Source organism: Bos mutus, chromosome 21 (genome assembly GCF_027580195.1).
Source record: "Bos mutus isolate GX-2022 chromosome 21, NWIPB_WYAK_1.1, whole genome shotgun sequence".
NCBI classification, from domain to species: domain Eukaryota; kingdom Metazoa; phylum Chordata; class Mammalia; order Artiodactyla; family Bovidae; genus Bos; species Bos mutus.
This window is the reverse complement of record NC_091637.1, coordinates 31,876,654-31,896,282: the sequence shown is the minus strand read 5'-3', so window position 1 is coordinate 31,896,282 and position 19,629 is coordinate 31,876,654. Positions and strand designations below refer to the sequence as shown.

At 38.6% G+C, this 19,629-nt stretch overlaps 1 protein-coding gene across 2 annotated transcripts in view; it reads right to left on the bottom strand.

Annotated features, from left to right (window-relative positions):
• The window catches only part of HMG20A (high mobility group 20A), a 76,199-nt gene that overhangs the window by 14,571 nt on the left and 41,999 nt on the right, over nucleotides 1-19,629 (bottom strand). For both annotated transcript variants that reach the window (XM_070358576.1, XM_070358575.1), the window contains exons 2-6: nucleotides 14,008-14,100; nucleotides 7,947-8,094; nucleotides 5,176-5,388; nucleotides 2,196-2,328; nucleotides 1,067-1,098 (exon numbers count right to left, since the gene is read on the bottom strand). In XM_070358576.1, the coding sequence (XP_070214677.1) occupies nucleotides 1,067-1,098; nucleotides 2,196-2,328; nucleotides 5,176-5,388; nucleotides 7,947-8,094; nucleotides 14,008-14,096 (615 nt within the window). In that variant the 5' untranslated portion in view covers nucleotides 14,097-14,100. The remainder of the gene's footprint in view (nucleotides 1-1,066; nucleotides 1,099-2,195; nucleotides 2,329-5,175; nucleotides 5,389-7,946; nucleotides 8,095-14,007; nucleotides 14,101-19,629) is intronic.

Below are 19,629 nucleotides of genomic sequence, written 5' to 3'. Positions count from 1 at the left end.
TATGGACAGTTTGGGAGTCTGGAATGGACACGTACATACTGCTATATTTAAAACAGATAACCAAAAAGGAACTACTATATGGCACATGGAACTCTGCTCAGTGGGTGGCAGCCTGGAGGGGAGGGGTGTTTGGGGGGAGAATGGACACATGTATATGTAGGGCTGAGTCTCCTCCACTGTTCACCTGAAACTGTCACAACATTGTTATTCAGCTATGCCTTAATACAAAATAAAAAGCTTAACAAAAGAGACAGATATAGGAGTTAGGTTATTTGGAAAGGGAAATTGGCACTTAATTACAGAAAACCCTGGTTGCTGAGTTTGAATGTGATTTGGTAAGCAATGAGGAGTCACTGAACATTTTCATGCACGAAAATACCACACATTTTATTTTCGTACAATCATATATTAACCATAGGCTAGTCGGACACGACTGAGCGACTGAACTGAACTGAAGTATATATTTAAAGTTCTCTATGCAACACAGCCAACACACATAAACCTCAATCCTATACAGGGACACAGATCAAAATGCTATTGCTGAAACTGAACCAAATGGAGGGGAAAAGACCAGTAAACAAATATGTGCCAGGGAAGAAAGGAGGCATAGAAATCAAGATATTGTCACTTGTGCTCTGCAGATGCTGTAAGTTGAACAGTGCATTTTAACTAAATGCTGGATTTCCTAAATAACAACTTTCTGAGAGTCACAATATAGTATCTGGTGATGATAATTATGGTCAAGTTATAGCTATTAGTTGGTCCCCATTTCTATACATCACTCCAGATTCCAGCCATCTTCAGCATTTAAAGCCAGTAAAATTCTTGTACCATAAGAAAGGACTAGAGTTAGGGGCCTTAGTTCAAGAACAGACTCATGACATAAGTGTCTGCCATATGCTAAGAATCCTTAAGCTAAAAGGCAACTACCTCAATCCTAATTACAGGATAGAAAATGCTCTGCCATTCATTAAAAAACAGTCCAATAGCATTTCAAACAGCATCATCATTATATACATATATCACATGAACACACAACACACAATGGAGACAGAAAGTTAATTACCTCATGATCATGAGTGGCCTGTCGGGCTGCATCTAAAAATATGAAAGAACAAGAACATTAAGCTGAAAAACAAAACAAAATTCAAAAAAACTTAAGGAAATGACTGTGCCAAAATACAGAAACTGCTGGTATATGTGGGTTCTCAAAACATATCATATTTTCTCTAATAGCTTTATTAATCAGTCAACAAGAGTTAAAGGGAACCCCGTCTTATAGGTTATGTAATTAGATGGAAGAGAAAGAGCAGACACAGTCCTCACCTTTAAGGAGAACAGGGTGGGAGAGTGGACAGGAAACACATGCCAAAGGCTGTTTGCACAACATTACAGTTTAGCAGGCAAGATGCCCAAATGCAGAGAAGACGCAATGGCTAAGGAATGACAGGCTGTTATGAGTGGGGCTTCTGTCTTTGGCAGTGTTCCCTGAAAAAGGGGAACTTTAGCAATACTTTAACAGTGTGATGAACAATTTTACAGAAAACAAAAGATCCATGGAGACCAGGATCTTCTGTATCTTGTTTACCTTTGCATCCTTAATGCCTAGGTGAGATCCTGATATGTAATAGGAAGTGTCCAACATATTTTTTGAATACATGCAAACAAGAATGAGTGAATTAAAAAGATTAATCACTGGAAGCGGGGAGAAATGATCACATGAAAGGCTTAGAGGTGTTAGTGAAAGTGTTAGTTGCTCAGTCGTGTTCAACTCTTTGCAACCCCATGGACTGTAGCCTGCCAGGCTCCTCTGTCCATGGGATTCTCTAGGCAAGAATACTGGAGTGGGTTGCCATTCCCTTCTCCAGGGGACTTTCCCTACCCAGGGATCAAATCCAGGTCTTCTGCATTGCAGAGAAATGCCTAAAGTGGAAATAGAAGAAAAAGCACAGGCAACTAAAAGGGGCCTTGGAGTACAAGTCAAACTGTTGATCCTGGATATGGAAACCCAACTGAAATTTCTAAATGAGAGCAGTGTGATTTTAATAAATGTTGAAGATGATGCTTTAAGTGAATCTAGTATAATAGAGAAATGATAGAAACATATCTTTTATCTTTATTGCTCTAATAGTAGGCTTTATGACACTACATCATGCAAAACAAACTACAAATATATTTGATTCTGGTTCTGATACCTTGCCTATGAGATTTGCCTTTCTGACGGTCCTGGGTTTTCCTGCTGAAAACCTTGTAGGCCTCAGTCTTCTGATACTGCTCCAGTTCCTTCATGTAACGCTCCTTATCTCTGTCTGCCTCATCAAGGTAGCGCTAGGAAAGAAATGTGGAATTATTTTCAAGAACTAGATCTTACTGAGGTACAATACTAAAGAACTTTTTGAAGAAAACAAAAGATAATTAGAACATGGAAAGAAAAGTAAAAGTGGAATAAGCTTTGAGCATTTAAAAAAAAAGTCATGTGAAAAAAATATCTCAATTATAAAAGAAAAAGGCAATTTTGACTTTTTAGACTATAGCCTTTTTTAACTTACTGAAGACAAGTTCTATTGAGGTCATTCTCATAAAAAATTCACGAGAAGATTATGGTTCTTCCTCTAATCCTATAGATAGAAGTACACATGGCCACTAGAGTCCTCAACACACCACATAGGCACACTTAAATCTTCCCAGGGGAGAGGATGGAATATTACTCTGTTTCTTTATCCCCAACCCATCCTGAGGGGATGATCTCATACATCAATTCGCCTTTTAAGAGCCAGGAGAGAGGAGACACAAAGAACATAAAAAAGAATGACCTCATCCTATGGACCTAAAATGGACTACTATGAGAGAGCCTGTATCTACATGCCTTGTGCTATTAATTATTTAAACAAAGTTCATTGATCTACTAGGATCATTTTGTTTAATGCCTTGTACTTTTCATTCATCAATTAGGTTTAAGAAATAGAGTATAAAAATACTGCTTCTAAATGAACACAAACTAGAGGCAGAAATTATGTTAATAGCCTTGTCCCACACAAAAGCCAGATATAGAGGACGCCCTGGCCAAATCTGGGAAAATTTAAGTATCAAATTTACTTAGTAATAATTTATAAACCATTGGGAAAAAGAGAGATTCATATGCCTATACCAATAGTAAATAAATAATAAACAAATACATAAATGGAGAGAGGAAGAGGGCTCTTGCTTAGAATGCTAAGGGTCAACCAGCACATGTGAATTGAGTGCTAGAGTTGGAAAATCATCATTTTGCAATCATCATGGTAAAGATTAGATCAAGAAGAAGTTATTAATGACTGCTAAATCTAGGGAAAATTCTGAAATGGAACAGACTATTTGCATGTTCTTAAAATGTCTCTGCACAGACTGCTTCTTAATTATAAGGGAAAGTGAAAAACTTTACTGAGTGAGCAAAATTAACATTACCAACAAGAAATAAATGACATTGTGTGCCTGCATATGCGATACCGTGAGAAGGGCCAACACCATCTATGCAGTTTTCTGACCAAGAATGCATGACCTCAATCTAATCATGAGGAAACATCAGACAAATATAAAATGAGGAATGTTCTGTTAAGAGTAAACAAAAAAGAGGGGTAGGAAGAGAGAGAGATGGTATTCTTAAAAAAATATCAATGTCATAAAAGACAAAGAAAGGTTGTGGAAATATACTGGATTAAAGGACTCTAGAGATTTCACTGCTAAATACAGAACCTGAACCCTGGAGTGGAATCTGAACTGGAGGGGGAATGTTACAGAGGAACGATGTTAGGTCAACTGATGGAACTGGAGTACAGATGGTAAGTTAGACAGAAGTATTGTGTTCATATAAAAGTATGAGGTTGCTAACTGTGGTTAAGTGAGAGAATGTGTCTAAGGAAATTCACACTGAAATATTTAAGGGTAAGGGGCCACGATATATGTAACTTACATGAAAAAATTCAGAAAAAAATTGTGTGTGTTTGTGTGTGTGAGTGTGAAACACAGAGAGAAAGAAAGAGCACATGCCCAATCTTGCCCAGGAGAGTATGTTGTGTTAATAATACATGAATCTGAGTAAGGGTATTTGGGCATTCTTTGCTTGTACTATTCTATGCCTGTAACTTTTTGTACATTTGAAAAAATATTTTCAAATAAAAATTTAAGAACAAATACTTGCCTTAACTAGTTATCACTGTATTATCTGAAAAATTTTAAACAATGATCATATATTAATTTTGAAATAAAAAAATTAAAAAAGAGAAAAGAGTAATTACTATGTACAGCTCATGATCTCTGTCTAGCCCTTTATACATTACAGCTAAAACAATGGATGATATACACTGTTTTCTATTAGCTTGCTACCACAAACACGGAGCTTCAAGTTGCAACTCAATCTGATCTCTTTGAAATTTTTTTGAATTCAGTTAATTTCCAAGAGTGTTTTTCAATTTGGTTTAATTTGTTTGGAATCCTTTTTCAGGAGTGTAGGACATAAAAAGAATTACAGATATACTTCAGATGCTGAGGATGCTGGGAACTTTTAACCCCAAACCACTCTAACATCATTACCATCACGCTACTTTTGTGGCACTTCAGTCAGTTTGTGGCTATCTTGTCCTTAATTCTGCTCAGATCTCTCTAACAGATGGATTTGTTTCAGTTTGGCAATAGGGTTAATTTCTGTCTTGGAGGGGAGAGAATTCAAATAGTTCTTGCTTTATTTTCCATAGTAGGTTAAATTTACCAGAACTCCAGTTAAAAAAATTTATTAAAGCAGTTAAATCTTTTTCTTCAAATTCTTATGTGAACAGCAGAATTTTATCAAAATTCTCATTTAACTCAGGACTTTTCATTTAACTCAGCAGGATAAATCATGTTAATAGATTTCTTAATAATGAACTACTTTTTACATAAGTCTTTTTGAACTCAGCGTATAAAGCAAATAAAAGTAGAGCCACTTTGGTTGAGGTTGCTCACATGCCTGCAGCAGACCCTGAAAGAGTATAAAAACTACTATGCTAAATAAAAGGACTAGGAAGGACCCTGCTATTCTGGTCTCCTAGGTATCATGACAAAAGTGAAGAATCAAGAGTCCATTCTCTTTGCTTTTCTGACAAAAATTATTTTTGAGACAAAATCAAAACCAAGCAAAGGATCAGGAATAGGAACAATTACCTGTTTTTCCTCCGGAGGAAGTTTACTCCATTCATTGCCTAACATCCTTGTAATTTCTGGAAATGGGACTTCTGGTCTCTTTGCTCGAAGCTGTTCTCGACGCTCATTCATGAACCGAACATATCCTGTAAGAGGGGATTTGGGTGCATTGCTGTCTCGAAGAGGTTTCTTTCTCTTTCTTCCTTTGGACCAACCTCCTCGTTTACTTCTTTGCTGCAAAACAAGTCAAAATTAAAAAAACCCAAATCAAATTACAACAACAAAAATTTTCCTAATAACGCAACAATGAACACTGACAAACAAAACAGGATTAAGTGCATTTTCCCACCATTAAGGCCCTGCATAGTCAAAGCTGTCCAAATCTGTTATAGAACAAAAGACTGCAATGCAGTCTGCAGGAAGGGACTCCAGATGGTTCACCTGCAGACCTTTTTATGTACCACGCTACACACTGTCTCACTAAGGGGCCATTTTAGCGCTAATCCCAACAGATAAGAATAAGGAGTACCGGGGCTTTCCTGGTGACCCAGTAGTTAAGAATTCGCCTTGCAACGCGGGGGACACCAGTTGGATCTCCGGTCTGGGAGGAGGAGCCCATGCGCCACAGCTACTGAGCCTGTGTTCTGGAACTTGTGAGCTGCAACTACTGAGACCATGTGCTGCAACTACTGAAGCCTGCGTGCCCCGAGCCTGTGCGTGCAACAAGAGATGCCGCTGCAATGAAAAGCCCATGAGCTGCAACTAGAGAGTAGGCCCTGCTCTCTGGCAACCAGAGAAAAGCCTGAGCATAGCAGTGAAGAAGCAGCACAGCCAAAAAAAAAAAGTGAATATTAAAAAAACAAAACAAAAGGGTAAGGTACCCCTACCATAATCACATAAATAAGCTCTGGCCGTCATATGCACTTAACAAAGCCTGACTCCTGCCAGGGGAATATTCTAGACGAGAAAGGCAGCACATACACAGCACTGTGCCAGGGCAGCCGACACTGCTACAGTAGATCAGATCAGAACAAGATGCTGTCACATGCACTTGTGACAACAAAAGAAGAGACAAGCTGTAGCACTGGGATCAAAATCATTATGAGGGTCTTTCTCACTGATATCATTCAAAAATCAGTTTATTTCCCACAGCAGGTAGCACTATAGAATTTAATATATAAGACTTAGAAAAATTTAGTAACTATAATATATCCAGAATGAAGACAAGTTCTTTGGCTTGATTTATTTCTTAAGATGTTTATTTTATAAATCAGAGGTTTTATATGTTATTAAATCAAAAGATGAAATAACTGCTCCCCACTGCCCCCCCACCCCCGCAAAGTATAAAGGACTGAAGTACCACTAATATTTACCACATTTTTTTTCTTTGTTCTTTTAAACAAGATAAAAGGTACTTTTGCTTCATAATTTTACAAATACATATAGCCTATCAGTTAATAAAGGTTTATGGATACAAGCATTTTTATTTCAGAGCAGGGAAAGATAGTTAGAATGAGATGAAAATACCTAATATCAATTACCATACCATAACTCCTTCAAATATATATACAATGGTACAATAATTCAGCACTGGGCAAATGGTATATTTGGTAACAGTTTTTGTTTTGTAACCCGAGTAACACTTAACATTAAAGCTACTAAGGATTTAAGATGTTTAAGAAGCTTTAAGCACTCATTATGAGGCTTCTCAGGTGGTGCAGTGGTAAAGAATCTGCCTGCCAACCTGTAGGAGATACAAGAGACCCAGGTTTGATTCATGGGTCAGGAAAATTCCTTGGCATAGGAAATGACGACCCACTCCAGTATTCTTGCTTGAAAAACCCCATGGACAGAGGAGTCGGGGGCACTGCAGTCCACGGGGCTGCAAAGAGTTGGACATGACTGAGTGACTGAGTACACAACACACACAAGCATTCATCATAATTTTTAAGAATGCCAATGTAGAAAGAATCAACTTTTTCAAAATGAGAATAAAGACAAAAATCAATGGTGGTACTCTTCTTTGGCTTAAAAAAAAAGTACCTTAAAACACAGACAATGTAATCAGTCATTTGTGAGGAACACTGGAAGTCCAACAAGGGCATTAATGCCCTTGTGTGAATTAGAAAAAGATGCCTTCTATGGGCGGAGAAGGCAATGGCAACCCACTCCAGTACTCCGTCATGGACGGAGGAGCCTGGTAGGCTGCAGACCATGGGGTCGCTAGGAGTCGGACATGACTGAGCGACTTCACTTTCACTTTTCACTTTCATGCACTGGAGAAGGAAATGGCAACCCACACCAGTGTTCTTGCCTGGAGAATCCCAGGGATGGGGGAGCCTGGTGGGCTGCCGTGTATGGGGTCGCACAGAGTCGGACACGACTGAAGCGACTTAGCAGCAGCAGCAGCCTTCTATGGGAGAGAGAATGACCTGGCAAGTCTTGTGGACCCTTTGGGCACATATGCTGCAGGTGAGCAGTACGTGGTCTTGAGTAAGGGCATGTAGACTCCTCATTAATTACTTATTTAATTTAATCATTCAACTCATTCCGTAAGCATTTGAGCATCTAATCTGATGCAGGTATAAATTTTCTTGGCAGGGGATAAAGAAGAGTCTACTTGTCTTTATATCATTAAAAACATTAATATGGTTCTATGTAAAAAAAGAAATATAAAACAGAACATTCTGCAGAATGGAAGGCCAGAGGATGAACACTTCAATCAACTCCCTTGCTGACTGCTTCTTTAGAAGCCTCAGAGACCAGTAACAAGAGGAGATGCTTCAGCTCACCTCATCTTCATGCCTCTGTTCATTGCCTTCTGCTGTATTTGAAGATTCATTCTGAAGCAGCTGACCTTGGGAGAGATCCTCTACAAATTCTGGATTATTGGTGGATGACGTGGCTCCACTACTATATGGAGCCTCTGGGTGGGTTAACCTGCAGAATGATCGGCAGAGTGGAGAAGTTTAGTATCAGCAGCATCAAAAGCTCCTACTTATCAAGGTTCAAGACACATTTCACTGCCAGCAAAATCACATGCCAGCCCTTGAATTAATTCCCCACCTCATTCTGTATAAATGTAAATAAACCATATCTCCATAGCAATTATAGAATACTTTTAAAAAGGTTTCAATGCTTGATTGGACTAGCTCAGTTCCGAGAAGAAGTCTCCTACTAAAAACAACTATAATCTTTCTCCCGCAAATTACCTCTCTCCTCAATGTAGACTTTTTACATTTTAGCTCTGAGCATGCAGCTGACTTTTATGTACTACTTTTCATGTACCTCCAATGTGATAAATGGAAAATAGTATTAATGGAAAAGAATAGGAATGGGAGTTGTAGAGGCAGTTTTCCCCCCTATCACAAAACAGCGAGTTCATTAAAGGCACAAGAAATTTCTCTTACAGTACATTCCATAGGCTATTCCTTCTGTAGGATTATAGTGTTTGTTGACAATGAGATCATCTAAGAACAGTATTATCAAGTTCAGAAATTCAGCTATAAACATTAATAAGTCAGAGATACACACTTTCTGTTCCTACCATTCTGTTTCAGATGAGTCATCAAATCTCATCTTTCTGAAAAGTGGATACAAGGTACAGATGATGGTTGGATCTCAGATAGAGTTACACCCTAACTAAACATTTAGATAAAGGAATGGAAATAAAGGTAACATCATATGCTAGGGAGTTTGGGGTTTGTGGCAGGTAGCGGGGAAGGTGGAGGAAGATGTATAAGAGAGCAATATTCAGTCATTATTCTGGAAGAATGTACACTTTATAGAGTTATAGAAAATACTTACAAGTAGTGAAACAGAGGTCTATAAAATATGCCACAAAGGTACAGTAGAAGGGATGAGGACTTTTACATATATGGAGAGAATGTTTAAGAAAAATTTTACAGAGGAGGACTTAAAAGATGAATAGGCATTCATTAGGTAAACAACGGATTGTAAACACGTAAATATTGACTATCACCCATCAGGCTCCTCTGTCCATGGAATCCTCCAGGCAAGAATGCTGGAAGGGGTAGCCATTTCCTTCTCCAGGGGCTCTTCCTGACCCAGGGATCTAATCTGGGTCCCTGCATTGCAGGCAAATGCTTTACCATCTGAGTTGCCAGAGAAGCCCTAGGTAAACAATATTATCACAGGTAGAAAGAACAGGGTATAATAGGAGAAAGGAGAACTTTTCAGGAGGCTACTGCAAAAAACTGAGTGAGAGACCGGGGCAAGCAGGACAACAGGGAAGAGAAAGCTAAGGGATAATTAAGAGGCAAAATGATAGAATGTATATAAATAGTGAGGGAAAAAGAAGAGTCAAAGGTAATTCTGAGGTTTCTAGATTGGGTGATAATGTACTATTAACCAAGGTAACAACTGGAGAGTGTGTGTGTACACATGTGTGTAAGATACATTAAGATGGATGAGTTAAGACAGATGAGAAAATGATAAGTTTGAAACATAATTCCTGGCATAATTAAGTGGAGCTGTCCTATAGACAACTGGACACATGTTCTGAGAGAACAGAAGTGAAGAAAAAGGCAGGAGACGTTTCAGGAGGCATCAGTTCATGGAAATACTGGGAAGTGTTAGGTATTTCTCCAGAAAGACAGTGAGAAGAAAAGCCACGATAGAACTCTGTTGGAACAATATTTTAAGATCAAGTGTTACACGAGCTGAGAAAGACTAAGGAAGGTATGAAGAGATCTAAGAAATAAGAGAGAAAACTGTTACAGAGGTCAAGGTGAGAAGACTTTTGAGAAGGGGTTTTACACAAGCAAAGTTGCAGATGTCACATAAGATAGGCTAAAAAGTATCAGCCAAATTTGAAGATCTGAAGGAGTTCAACTGTACACCCTGTACTTGAAGGGAGTACAGTTTTAGTGGAGTTATGGGAATAAAAACCAGATTACAGTGGGCTGAGAAATGAATGAAAGCAGATGCAGACTGTCCTGGAAAGGAAAGAAATTTTATTTTTCCTGATCCTTTCCAGAAAAAATAGAAGATTTAAACTAGGAGGTTCCTACATTTTTGAGGTTCTCTGAAAAATGGTAAATAAGAGAAGTTATTAACTCAATGCTAATCATGTTCTCTGAAAAAGAGTTGCTATCAGAGATTCAGTTTGATCTTGGCAGGTTTGTTTTCCAAATATTTCAATCATTTTGGATATCATATGATGTCTTTTTCTTTCACTGTCATTCTTCATTTTAACTGTGCCATCAGATTTTAAGTTACTAACTCTTGCAATTCTTATTTTAATAAAATATGAAAACTAGGTTTGGGAACAAGTACCCATGCCCTGAGTGCCTTGACTGAAATGAACAGGAATCAGAGGGAGTAGTCAAAAGTGTCAAATGCTTAGAGATGACAAATTGAATATAGACTGGAAAAAAAAAAAGGCTCTTTAGTTCCAGTGAATGAACTGTCCAAGCTCTTAGCTAAAGCCAACAACCCTTCCATTTGTGCCCTGGATCGAACACCCACTGGCCTACTCAAAACCAGGTTTTCAGCAATTCTGCCCTCTCTGGCATCACCAATTCTTTCCTCTGTACTAGATCAGCCTAATCAGCAAACAAATATGGTATTATTAGTCTCATCTGGAAAAAAACACAAAACTTTCTTGATTTCACTTCATTTTTCTCCCTTCCTTTATGGAATTGTTTATACAGAAGCCCCCAACCCAGGGGTGATACGTTCCAAGATCCCCAGTGGATGAGCAGATAGTACTGAATCCTGTTTTCTGTTCATGTTCTCCACCCAGATTCAATTCCTTTCTTAACTAAGCACTTATCACACACTGTGGCCACAGCTCTTGCAGTTTGACACTTGATTTGCAAAAATGGCACAAATTTCTTTTTCCTTCTTCACAATTTCACAGAAGATTCATTCTTAACAAAGATCTCAGTAACCTCAGCATATTATTTTTTTTTTTTCTTTCCTTATTAAGTCAAGAACTCTCACCTTTTCACTTAAAGAAAGCACATTGTGGCTTCTCTTTGGCATATCTGAATTGACAGCACCACTACTTTTGCTCTTTGCAGCAATTATTAAGTAAAATAAATGTTACTTGAACACAAGCACTGAGATACTGTGACAGTCAATCTGATAACAGAGGCAACCACCAAGTGACTAACAGGTGGGATACACGGGACAAAGTGATGATTCATGTCCCAGGCAGGACACAGGTGGGACAGTGTGAGATTTTATCATACTATTCAGAATAGTGGGCACTTTAAAACTTATGAACTGTTTATTTCTAAAATTTTCCATTTAGTATTTTCCAACTGTGGCTGATCATGGTAGGTAACAGAACCCATGGAAAGTGAAACCATGGATGAGGGGCACTTACTGACTTTTAGTTGTTTGTATTGGGAAGAACTGTTTATAGTTATTGACTTTGTCTTCCTTCATTCTATCTTAAACCCAACCCAAAGGAGAAAAATGTTTACAACTCTTGTCAAGATCACCAATGACCTCCATGCTAAATCCAATGTCATTTCTCAGACCTCATCTTACCTGATCTTCCAGAAGTATTTGACATAGTTCATCTCTTCCTTTCCCTTGAAGTGCATTTTTTACCTGCTTCCCAGGACCCTGCACATTCCTGGTTTTTCTGATACCTTTTTAGGTACCCCCTTGCGTCTTCTTTGCTGACTCTTCCTCTTCTCCCTGACTTGTAAATGCTGGAATCTCCCCAAGTTCAAGTGTCAGGTCTCCTCTCTTTTCTCCCTACACAGTGCTCATTCGTCTGATGATCTCAACCAGTTTCATGGCCTTAAGTGTCAGCTGTAATATGCTGATCAACTCCAAAGTTTCTTTTTTCAACCTAGATAGCCTGGAACTTTAGAGCTCTGTGTCAAGCTGCCTATCTGACATCTCTGCTTGGATATCTAATAAGCATCTCAATTTTAAAATCTCCAAAACCGATCTAACATTCCCTCCTCCACTTGCTCAGTGTGTGCCATCTAACGTAACGGCAATTCTGTCCCCTCAGGTTGCTTAAGCCAAAATTTTGGAGCTTGTCTTTGACTGCTTTTTTCTCCTTTCTCACATCTCATCTGGTCTTTCAGGTTTGGTTTATCTTCAAAATATATCTAGAATTCTACACTTTTCACCACTCCCCATTCCTATAACCCTTGAAACCCACTCTAATGAGGTTTTTTCCCTACTACTCTGCCAAAAATACTGTTGTCACTAGTGAAGTCCTTTGAGTCATCTCTCGAGTTATTTTAGAACCCAGAGTGGTCTCCTGCTTCAGTCCCTGCTCCCTTCAACTCTTTTCTCTATATATCAGCCACAGGGATACTATTTAAAAATGTCAGATCACATCATTTTGTGCAAAACCTCCTCACACTTTCACACCTCATTCAGAGGGACAGTTAAAGTGATTACTCTGACCCATAGGCTCCTACAGGATCTAGTCCCTTGCTACTCAAAGTACTGGCCTCACACCAGTGGCACTGGTATCATCTGGGAACTTGATAGGATGTAGAATCTCTGGTCTTAACCCAGACTTTCTGACTCAGCATTTGTATTTTAATAAGATGTCTAGGCAATTCATAAGTGCATTAAAGTTTGAGAAACATGCTGATGAAGCCTATTACCCCTCCCCCTGGTATACTCTGCTCCAGTCGTACTGGCCTCTTGGCTATTTCTGAAAGGAAGAAACACTCCTACCTCAAGGCTTTCCCACTCACTACTTCCCTCTGCCTGGAATACTCTTTGCCCATAATGCAGGTAGTTACTTTACTTTCTTGAGGTTTTTATTCAAGTCACTTGTAAAGCCTTTCTGGGCCATCTTATCTAGAACGGCATCCCGAGCCCTTCCTGTTCCCCTTCCCGACTTTATTTTTTAATCCATAGTTCTTATCAATGTATTATGCAGCTCACTTCTTTATACTTTCTATTGTCTGACTTCCCCAGTAGAACAGGGGTTAGAATTTTTGTAATTTTTGTATGTTTTGGTTATTCTGCTTAATATTTAGCACCTAGAATGGTGCCTGGCACACTCAGCTGACACTCAGAACATTTTTACTGTACAAACTGGATTCAGCAAGTAGGCAGCTTTTAGCAAAGTCTTGGAGAACAGTTTCATCTGAATAGAGTCAGATGGCAGATATTAATGAGTAAAGAATGTCAGGGAAGGAAACAGAATTATAAAGAGTAGTCTATTTTTAAAGAACTCTAAAGGATATTAAAATAATTCATCTTAGGGATTAGCTAGCACTTCAATCTATTAGTGAATACATTTCTTCCTTGGCAAATAATGTCTAAATAGAAAAGATAAACATTCAAGCGGAACAGAGATTGTCAATGGAAGAGGGACTATTGCTATTAGCCCTTTTCTATATTTCTTCATATATGTGCCCAAAAATACCAAAGAAAGGAGTTGGGGTGTTGGGGGTGGTGTGTGCTGGGAGGAAGAGAAGTAAGCTAGAGCTCCTAGGCATCCTGAATAAAGAACCATAACTAAAAATCTGATCTTAAAAAAATCTGATGTTTGGGGAAAAAATTATTTTAATATTTGTGGCAATTCAGACAGAAAATGAATTTGCTTTTCGCAGCTAGCCCTGTGGCAGGTATTTCCTTAATGGTGATCATGTAGCTAGGAGTCCTGTTTCCTAGATCCCACAGTACTGCTGTTCCAGTTCACAGGAACGAGCATTGCAAATGATGGCTGAATGCAGATATTAAAGCAGTTTACAACAGCTCCCATTCTCTTGGCAAAGCATAACAAATGTACCTTCTATTTTTATGATATAAGACGACCTCTTTAGCACCTTATACGTTATCAGAATCTGTTTTGAAGCCTAAGCAGAGGCCCAGTGTCCCAAAGCAGCTGCTTACCCAGTTGAAGCCAGATCATTACTCTCCTTGGAGCCATCTTCATCTGCAAAAAGGGGAGGCAGAGTGGAACTAGTCATCAAGGTTTCCATCTCTCTGGAAGGAAGAGAAAAAAAAAAAAAATAATGGCTTAATTATTTCCAGTTCAAGTTGCACATATTTAAGAGCCAGCCTTCCTTAACCTTTATCACATCAGCAGCAGAAGAGAAACTGACCTAAATATTTTCTTGACTTGGACACATCAATTTAAACTTTATGGTTAATGGGCTTTTAACCCTGATCTTACCAACTGACCAGGGTAAAATCAGATTTTAAAAATCAGGACACAGTTTGGAAAATTCCTTTTTGTTCATTCAGAATGTCTTCAAAACTATTCTGTATTTTCTGTAAAAATCATTAAGCAGAGTAAACTCAGAAGCACTGCAACCCTGAGCAAGCTATTCAACCTCTTTGAGATACAATTTCACCATCTTAGACACAGACCAAATTGCTGACTTAACCCACAGGGTTATTGTGAAGGATTAAACTGAAAGTGCTTCATAAATAGAGAAAGGCTAAGATGGTAAGTGCTTTGAGTATTATTAAACAAAGAAAGGTATTGTTATTACAACATTATGAGTTCTCAGTCCCAGATGAATCATCCTTAGATTAAATGGTGACAAACTGAGCCTTCCAAAAGGAAATAATGCAAAGGAAGTGGAGGATGGAAGGCATACTGATGTGGTTCAAAATCAAAAAACCACACTTCCAGGTCAGAAATATGCTCCACATCACCGTGATGACCAGCAGTGGAAATGGCACGCACCTGGACACAGGAAATAACTAAGCTTAACTGAAGAGAGCAAATAAATCACAAGAATTTGAGGTTATCGGACTGAAAGGATAAAAGGACAAAGAGAGTAATTTCATTTAGCATATCGCTATACAGAAAGATTTTTCCCTTTCAAGGCTTAACACCAAGGGCTTCACCCCACAGAGCTAAAAGCAGAAGCCTCCCATTCACCGTGAAAGTGATATTCAAACAAAACATTCAACAGTGAACCCAAACATCAGACACTTAAGTGGAACTGCAAACTACTCAAGAAAAAAAAGTGCCTTCATCAACTGGGAGAAGGAGAAGCCGGTTCTGAGCACTCACTCGGGAGCCCCCTCGGCAGTTCTGTCAGGTGCTGCTGCTAAGGAGACCTAGTGGGACAGCAACTGTAAGGAAAGCTCAGAGCCCAAGCAGAGCGAGGATCCAGCCCACCAAGGTGGCAACATGAAGAAAATGCTCATGACACCGATGCCATATTCTGAAGCTCAATATCATAATTTACTTCCAAAATGATAACACTGATGATTTATTTCTTATTCTGACTTATTTTCTTGTTTTCATTTCTTTGTTACTTAGCAGACCAAATTCCATAAATAGCTTAATGTGAAAAAATGCATCTCTGTATATTCACCACTCATTATAGTGTGGGCAGAGCATGGAAGGCACAGAGGAACTTCCCACTCAGCCACAGAGTAAGGAGTTTGTTCCATGTGCAGGGATCTTGCTAACGCGTTTCAATTCCTTCAAGAGAAGGGGGCTTACAAGGGGCTCTAACAAATAGTGCACAGTTCCATTCATTCTAGGATAATCTTGACACAAGTGCGCTTATGTTTTAATTCACATTATGCACAGACTAGATGAGAATCCAGGCTTTAAGGGCTGTTAACATCACCTTATACCAATATTCATTTTACCAAGAGAAAATTAATCAATTAGATGCCATACAGCCTAATTATAAACCACAAACAAACATTCAAATAACCAGGCATATATCCACAAACCTCAAAAGAACTCATTTAACTGGCTTCTTTCTAAAAGTCTCCTTAGAAGTAAAGGACTTCTCAAGAGCCTCAAGATTTAGCATTTGAAGCTCTTGACATCCCATCTAAACCTAAGAAGAAGATATATTATCTGGTGGGGGACAAATGAAGTGTCTTTTTTTTTTTATGTGGATCATTTTTAAAGTCATTATTTTTTTGTTACACTACTGTTTCTGTTCTATGTTTTGGTTTGGTTTTTTAGTCGTGAGGCATTTGGGATCCTAGCCTGACCAGGGGTCAAATCCACATCTCCTGCATTGTCTTAATCACCGGACTGCCAGGGAAGTCCCTGAGGTGTCTTCTCATTCACTATGCCAACGTGATCCTCTTAGAATGTTTCCCAGATATCTTCAGTCATTTTTGAAATATGGGGAGGCAGCTGGACAACATAACCTTAACAACACATAAACAGACCATATAAACAAAGAAAGTTCAGAGAACACACATTTCTTGTTGTTGTTGCTTTTTTCCTCCCTCTTAAGTGTGTTTTACTCAACCCATATGGTTTCAGATATAGTTTTTCTAGTGTTACTGAACAGTCAGGTCCCTAAGAAATGAGTGAGTAATAAAGTGGGTGGAAGGTTAAGGGGCCAAAATCAACAAAAGAAGGAAATGAGGAAAAAGTCCAGTGAAACTCAAAGGCCTCTAAACTAGTCCAGTAAGTTGGAAAATAAAATGATTCCCGAGAATTGGCTGAGATCCTGTAAGAATCTGCTTTCATATGGTCCATGAGGGGGTGATTCAAACTGAATCACAGTTACCAAGCCATTGATGGCCAAAAGCCCTTCAGTGTAGCATCTGTGCCTGATAATGTCCCAGTACAGGGGTTGTACTGAACTCGGAAATTCTATGCAAAGCACTTAAGCTGTGTAATGAATACTGCTCTGGAAGGGGAAAGAAGAGAAATACGCACAAAGGCAAGGCAATATACAAGTTTGGTTTTCCACTTCATTTTACAGAAACAAGTATATCATGCAGATGTTTTCTTGCAGAAGGGATTCATCCACAGAAGGATTCCACCTGGAGGCTTCAAAAATATATTACCTTGGGGCTGACACTTTGACTGTGGCTTTGGAAATGAAAAAATCCCTTCTAGTACTAATACTAATACTCACTGGAAAAAACAAAAAGCCTGATGTATAAAACAGAGTGCCAATTTAAGATATTTTAATAGCAATCACAAAAATTTTAACACAAATTACATTAAGCCACTAATCATACTCAGAACATGTCTTTGGTCAATATAGGGCCAGAATAAAGGAACTCAGGTACAGCTTAAGAAATGTTCTTCAACTAAGCTTTTTCTACTAATAGTAGCCTTTCCCAACAAACGAATGATCTCACCAATGAGACTACATTATTCTGAATATGCTGGACAATGCTGGAAGGATAATTTGTACTTGTGTTTTCTGGAGTTGGCTCTTTGCAAGTGCTCTTTCCCTACTTCGCATACGTTAATCCCACTTCATCAAGCCCTCTCATGGAGACACATCATAGTCCTTCCCTACCACACCGGCCCCAACTGTACACACATCAGAGTTGAGAGGTGGGATTCTGCCCTCATTTCCCCATACTACAACCCTTATGTAAAATGTCCAGTTCCTTTAAAAGTCATGTTACTTGGCTATACTAGTCTCTGATCATTACCTCCTGTCATTTCAGTTCTACAATGTGCATGAGCGTGCATGCTTAATTGGGTCTGACTCTTGTGATGTCATGGACTGTAGCCCACCAGGCTCCTCTGTCCAAGGAATTCTCCAGGCAATAATACTGGAGTGGGTAGCCATTCCCTTCTCCAGAGGATCTTCCTAATCCAGGGATGGCACACTTCGCCACCTGGGAAGCCCCATTCTACTACAACTGACCTTTAACCTCACAAACCTCTATTTGTTGACTCTTAATTTTCCCTACTCTGTGTAGCTTAGATTCTATAGCTTCACTTCAATTTTTTTTTTTTTTTTTGCCAACACTCAATTTCTTTGCCATGTTATTCTTCTATACCCTAGATGTAGATCAACTCTGAATTTTACCAGAGAGATCACACCAGGCTATCCTAAAGGAAATCAAACCTGAATATTCATTGGAAGGAATATTCCTTCCAATATTCCTTCTGAAGGAAGGAATGCTGAAGCTTTGGCTACCTGATGTGAAGAGCTGACTCACTAGAAAAGACCCTGGAAAGACTGGAAAAGATGCTGGGAAAGACTGAAGGCAAAAGGAGAAGGGGGTGGCAGAGGATGAGATGGTTAGACAGTATTATCAACTCCATGGACATGAATTTGAGCAAACTCTGGTAGTAGTGGAGGGCAGAGGAGCCTGGCATGCTACAGTCCATGCGGTCACAAAGAGTCAGACATGACTTAGCAACTGAAAAACAGCAACATTCAAACAACATACATTACATCCTTGTAACTTATTTATTTTATACCTAGTAGTTTGTATCTCTTAGTCCCCTCAGCCTATTTTAGCCCTTCCTCCTATTTTAGCCCTTCCCACCCATTCCTCTCCTCTACTAAAACTAGTTTATCAGTAGCTGTCAGTCTATTTCTGTTTTGTTATATTCACTTATTTAAAAAATTCCTCATATAAGTGAAAACATACAGTGTTTGTCTTTCTCTGTTTTATTTTATTAAGCATAACATCCTCCAGGTCCATCCATATTGTTGCAAATGGCAATTATATTTTTAAAAGACTGAGTAATATTCCTTTGTGTACATACCATATCTTCTTTATCCATTCATTTTTTGATGAACATTTAGGATGCTTCCATATCCTGGCTATTATAAATAATGCTGCTATGAATGTTGGGGTGCATATATCTTTTCAAATAGTGTTTTTGTTTTCTTTAAATAAATACCCAGAAGTGGAACTGCTGGGTTGTATGGTAGTTCTATTTTTAGTTTTTGAGAAACCTGTATTACTGTTTTCTATAGTGACTATACCAATTTACATTCCTACCAATGGTGGGCTAGGGTTCTCTCTTCTCCACATCCTGTCAACATATTATTTCTTGCCTTTCTGACAAATGTGAGATGATATCTCATTGTAGTTTTGATTTGCAGTACCCTGATGACTAGTGATGTTGAGCATCTTTTCAATGTGCCTGTTGGCCATCTGTATGTCTTCTCTGGAAAAATGCTTATTTAGGTCCTCTGTTCATTTTTAAATTTGTTTTTTTTTTTTTTGAGTTGTATGAGTTCTTCATATATTTTGGATATCAACCCCTTATCAAACATATCATCTGCAGATATCTTCTTCCATTTATTCAGTAGGTTGCCTTCTGTTTTGTTGATGGTTTTCTTTCCTGTGCAAAAGCTTTTAAGCTTGATTAGGTTTCACTTGTTGATTTTTTGTTTCCCACTTTTGTTTCCCTTGCATGAGGAGACAGATTCAAAAAAACATCACTAAGACCAGTGTCAAAGAGTCCACTGCCTATGTTTTCTTCTAGGAGTTTTATAGTTTCAGGTCTTATATTTAGGTCTTTAATCCATTTGAGTTTATTTTTGTACACATTGTGAAAGAATGTTCTAATTTCATTCTTTTACATGTAGCTGTCCAGTTTACTGAGGAGCCTGTCTTTCCCCCATTATATATTCTTGCCTCCCTTGTCACAGACTAATTGTCCATATGTGTGTGGGTTTATCTGTGGGCTATTTTGTTCCATTGATCTGTGTGTCTGTTTCTGTGCCAGTACCATATTGCTTTGATTACTGAAGTTTTGTAGTATAGTCTGAAGTCAAACAGCATGATCCTCCAGCTTTGTTCTTTTTT